Source organism: Temnothorax nylanderi, unplaced genomic scaffold (genome assembly GCF_030848795.1).
Source record: "Temnothorax nylanderi isolate EJ_2023f unplaced genomic scaffold, tnyl_v1.0 TNYL_tig0191_pilon, whole genome shotgun sequence".
Lineage (NCBI taxonomy): Eukaryota > Metazoa > Arthropoda > Insecta > Hymenoptera > Formicidae > Temnothorax > Temnothorax nylanderi.
In genome coordinates, this window is record NW_027249253.1 from 61,530 (window position 1) to 66,945 (window position 5,416).

At 29.0% G+C, this 5,416-nt stretch overlaps 1 protein-coding gene across 1 annotated transcript; it reads left to right on the top strand.

The window, feature by feature from the left end:
• The first annotated feature begins 378 nt into the window (after positions 1 to 378).
• On the top strand, positions 379 to 4,667 carry LOC139778663 (L-threonine ammonia-lyase-like). Its single transcript, XM_071716723.1, has 6 exons — positions 379 to 656; positions 883 to 1,008; positions 1,461 to 1,816; positions 3,433 to 3,601; positions 3,754 to 4,031; positions 4,245 to 4,667. Exons 1-6 carry the CDS (start codon positions 570 to 572, stop codon positions 4,351 to 4,353), a joined length of 1,125 nt encoding a protein of 374 aa, XP_071572824.1. The 5' UTR covers positions 379 to 569; the 3' UTR covers positions 4,354 to 4,667.
• The last annotated feature ends 749 nt before the right edge of the window (positions 4,668 to 5,416 follow it).

A 5,416-nucleotide genomic window follows, 5' to 3' on the forward strand; every position in this document is an offset into this window, starting at 1 on the left:
TCCGTTTTCAGGGTCAACTTTTCCAATTAAGAGCCCTGCCTTTTGGACTTGCATCAGCCGCTTACATATTTACAAAAATTGTTTATGCGGAGTCCTCTTCATTAATACATTGAATAATAAGAAAACAAAATAAAAGTCTAAAAATCTCTAAAATAAAAATTATGTAAAATGCAGGACAAATGCAAAAATAAATAACTGCGCAATATAATACTAATTTCATCATATAGCATATTTATTTCTATATGTCCTTCTAGTTAATTTTTATGAAGTCATTATTAGTTATTTATTTATCGAGTATTTATTTATCAAGGTTGCTTCGGTTACAAAATTATGAAAACATTACACAGAAGAAACAAACAGAAACTTCAGGATAGGACAACAGGTTAACTGCTAATGAAAAGTAACGGTTCTGTTTTCGGCGAGGAAGAGGCTAATTTTTAATAGAAACCATCATTCGACACTAATCTTCGTCACCGATACCTGCATTTACATATCAAGTGATTCCCATCAAATAAGTAGCATTTTGTTCTATCCGTATCCCTTCTATTAAGTAGAAAACAGACGAGAGAATGGAAATGGAAGCAAGAAAAGAGAATGATTTGACATTTTCTTATAGTGTGGTCCGCCCACTGAAGAAAATCTCACAAAACACTTGGGTACGTCTGATTTGATTAATCGTAGTTTTATTTTAAAGCTCAATATACTTGAGCAGATATATTTTCGTATTTCAAAAATATTTATCTGAAATATATACAGGAATAAAAATATTCCTCAATCATTAAAATGTTATTAAAATAATGTATATTATAAATAATCTTCGCGATAATGGAACACGTATATCTGATAAAGTAAGAAAACGTAATTTTGTTTTTTATTTTACAGTACGTAACTGAAAAGGGAGAGAAATCGAATCCAGAGGAAAGATTGAAGATCTCGTATGATGAAATCCAATCGGCACTGTCACTAATGAGAAAAGACAAGACCATTCAGATGACACCATGTGACGAGGTAATAAATACCATAGATCTCCTTTATATGATGTAACTATTTTACTTTCGCACTTTTATCAGTGCGTATTTAACAAATATGTAAAAAGCAGATGACCTAAAGTCTACAAATACTTCAATATCAAATTCTTGTAACTCTAAAAATCTCAACATTTGTAGATCTCAGAATTTAAGTAATAAAAATGAACAAAAATATAAACGTAAAAATGTAACATGTATTTTGCGTTTTGCGTATTTAAAGTGACTTGAAATAAATTTCACTGTAAACTGAAATAGATTACATGCAATAAATTAATATAAATTGAGAGATTATTTTAAACAACGATTTGACTGTGTTCTTCGCAATATTGTAGTTATAAATATATATCTTTGATTAACACACTGTAAGACAAAATATTCGTGAAAACTAGCCTAAAAAAAGCCGATCTTTAAATGAATGTAATATGATTGCAGAGTCAACTTCTTCGCGATAAAGGTTTTAAAATTTTTCTGAAGAAAGAATTACACCAGATAATGGGCAGCGTCAAAGCACGCGGCGCAGTTTATTCTCTACTACGATTATCGAACAAGCAACGCAAAGCCGTGATAACAACTTCAACGGGCAGTTTCGCACATACCCTCTGCCATTTTGGAAAAGAGTTTGGAATACCGATAACTGTTATGATACCGCTATCAGAAGTCGTTGCAGAAACAATCGATACGTGTCTAGATCTCGGAGCATTTGTGTCCATCGCCAGTTATAATATTGTAGAAGCACATAAGGAAGCTTTGCGTACCGCCCAGGAGAATGGCTTAGTTTACATTGATGGGTACTCTTTTTTTATCAATTAATTAGATTGAAATTAGGATAGAAAAGATATTTTGTAAAAGAAACTTTTTATCATTATACCGTTACTCAATATCTAAGAAGTAATTAGGGGAGACTGGGGCTCGTTTTTTTTTTATTGTAATACTTGCTTGGTTTAAGTAAAACTTTGAAAATGTCATAAAAGAGATCTTTTGTAATAACATTTTCATTGTTTCTTTCGCCATAAATACATAGACGGAACGCAATGCCAACTTGCCTTTTGTGCCAAGGTCTCCCCTACTTTTTTTGTTACACTTTTCTTAATATTGATATAAAATGCTGATATTATATATGAATTTTAGTGGTATAAATAGAATCATAACTAGAATATATCATGGAATCCTCGGGTAAAGAGATAATAAGATACGGAATTTGATATAAATATATATGTATATAATCTATGTACATATGTATCATTATACATGCCCTATATACATATTTTATGCATTATTATAAAGAAAGACATAAGAACAACAAGTTGTTCAAAATATAAACAAAATTAATCTTAAAGCTTTTATAAGAAGTAACAACTTTTTTTTATTTAGTTACATAATTAAGAGATCGATTTTTAGCAACATCGACACAAGTTCTTACATTAGTCATTATTTATAATTTCACTGTCTATCAGAGAACGTGTAAATTATGCAAATAAATTGAAAAAGTAACGTTAAAAAGTATCTTTCTAAATTTTTATTTTTATGGAATAATTAAACATAACTGCGTTATGTTACGAGAAAAACTTTCCGTTAATAATTTGTTACTAAAGAGTGGTAACTGTAGCCACAACGGGGCGTTAGAAAATAATGCGTTACTTCTCTTTTCCGGTTAAAATACATTCTCGTTAAAAGATAATATTCTCATTAATTGTTCCTATATTTAATTAAAGAAGGTTGGGTAAGAGACCTAAAAAGTGTAACGTAAGTTATATGTATATGTTTACGTTTTTTTGGTGAATATGATGGTAGCATTTATCCGTCTAAATCCGTGAAAAAGTAAACAAAATCGTCACTAATCGAATTATTAGACTATTAAAATTAACTTATTTTGACCTTTTTAAAGCGAATTTTGACCACTTTCCCACTGGTTTAGACGGATAAAAATGCTACTATCGAATTCGAAGACCTAAAAAACACAAGATTATATATGTATAACTTACATTACACGTATAACTTACGTCATACTTTTTAGGCAGAAATCGGTCTATTTTACCCATCGTCTTTTAACTTTATTATTCAAAAATTAGTTAAATTAAAAGATGCAATTTTAATACCACTTATACACTGAGAAAAAAAAGTTGTTAACTTGACTAAATACGTTCAACTGATTATTATTCTTTTAAATTAAATATTTATGTATTTTAAATTAAATACGACATATTAAATTTAACATGACGTAATTTGACTCAAATATTTAAATGATTCAATTTAAAAAAAATAATAATTAGTTGAAAATATTTAATCAAATTAACAACTTTTTTCTCAGTGTACAATCATACTTTCTTGTCTCAAGAGATGTTTGATTTATTAATAATATTACCTAATCTTATGACCCAATTACTCAATGATATTTTTCGGGTAGAAACGATCATCCAAATATGATCATTGGCCAAGCCACATTGGGTATAGAAATGATGGAAGATAAGATAAATGCCGAAGCAGTCATATTACCCACGTCAATTAACGGTTGCGGACTTATCACGGGTATTGCGATGGCTATCAAAGGACTGAATCCAAATATAAAGATTATTGTAAGTAAACAACAATGATATTTTTTTATAACTGCAAATTGTAAAATGTTATTTTATAATGCCGTAAATCCATAATTTATCTTAAGAAGAAGAATGCATTCTGGATGAAAAGAGAAATTTGTGAAAACTTTACATGTAATCTCTATCTTTAGAAGGTCCACTCTGCACGACATGATCCTTTTATTAAATCTATTAGAGAAGAAACAATGTGCGATTATGAAATAAATACTTTGGAAAAAGAATATGGTTGGCATTATGATAGTGACGGAATTGAGAGAAGTATATTTGACATGATTGTTAAAGTAAGCGATAGGTCTGTTAAAACTGCGGCCAAAATTCTACTAAAAGGAGAAAATATCGACGACTTAAGTGCAGCAATTGGTTTAGCTGCACTTTCATCCGGCAAACTTGACGAGCTAAAGGGGAAAAGGTGAGCTCTGTCATATAAATTTAATAATTTTTTAATAGCTTTCTTTAAAATTTATTAATTCCGCGTATATAAATAAGGCGCGTTTTATGTGTTTTGTGATCAGTAAGTGCTCACTTTCCTGTTTTGTATTTAATAAAGTTGTAATTTACTATTGTAATATATTATAATATTATAATAATATTATTTAATAACATAATTTTTTGTGCGCGCTAGGATAATAATACCTGTATTCGGCAAGATTGATCGTTTGTCTAATGTTAAAGACAATAAGACGGATGATAATCCAAGTTCAGAACCTTGTGCTGGCCCCTCAAACGCTTGAATAGAGGCATATCTTCATTTCTAAATAGATTGACAAAGAGGAATGTTAAAAAAACTCGCACACATTCAAGGTTTAAATAACCTAAAACATCTGGAACACAGAACTAATCGCACAACTCAAGAAACGCGCAGAGGAGAAAGTTACGAAAAGGATGATAAGAAAGGTGCTTCAAAGACGATGTTTTTTAGCCACACATACAATACTGAAAGAATTTTATTAACATTTCTCTATCTGTACAGGAGTGTACAGCAAATATTTGTATTTTTATAAAAATGGAGTAGTATAAATTTAAATTATGTCAATAATAAACAAATATATACCTACATGTAAGATAACTCTTTTAAATGTGATAAATATACTTTCAACGGTTTCATCGGTTATTTTATATCTATTTTTGAACCACTTTTTCATCTACGCCTCTCCTTGCATTTTTTAGATTTCTTCCCCTGATGAAAAAATGTCTCAAAAACCCCATATTAAATTAACTAACCATAGTTAATTCCTGTGGAAAAATTGTTGTTAATCCCAACATAATTTTATATGTGCCTCGATTTGAACAGTATTTAAATTTAAAACATGATTTCAAAGAACGACCATGACGAATATATTTATGTTTCGTCAATATTATACTCTTCAAAATTATCGAGATTAACAGTTTCCTTTTTTTAAATAAAGCTACACGAAATGCAATGCGGAACAAAACAGAAATATTTTGATTAAATATATTTATTTAATAAAATTAACATTAGTAAAATTATAGATGGCCAAGTCAGCTCAAGAAAGAGGAATATTAATTTAATGTAAAAACAATTTATTTAAACAAACAGTACAAAAGAGAGTAAAATAAATATTGAAAATCGAAATAAACAATTAAGTTATACCCATGGCATGCTACAACATCAAACTTGTCTGCTATTACTGCAGAGCGATTGATTATTTCTTTATTAGTAAAATTATTTAATAAAGTTGACATTTTATATAAACATTTATTAATAATTATTTAATCAATAATTATTTTATAATTAATCGATAGTCTTTACACGGTAAGAAATTTAAGTTTTTA

Bases quoted from the DNA above. Each gene is read 5' to 3' on its own strand.
- LOC139778663 (XM_071716723.1), top strand. From the start codon at position 570: ATGGAAATGGAAGCAAGAAAAGAGAATGATTTGACATTTTCTTATAGT. The intron at 657-882 runs GTACGTCTGATT...TTTATTTTACAG, and splicing joins AAATCTCACAAAACACTTGG to TACGTAACTGAAAAGGGAGA. The intron at 4,032-4,244 runs GTGAGCTCTGTC...TGTGCGCGCTAG, and splicing joins GACGAGCTAAAGGGGAAAAG to GATAATAATACCTGTATTCG.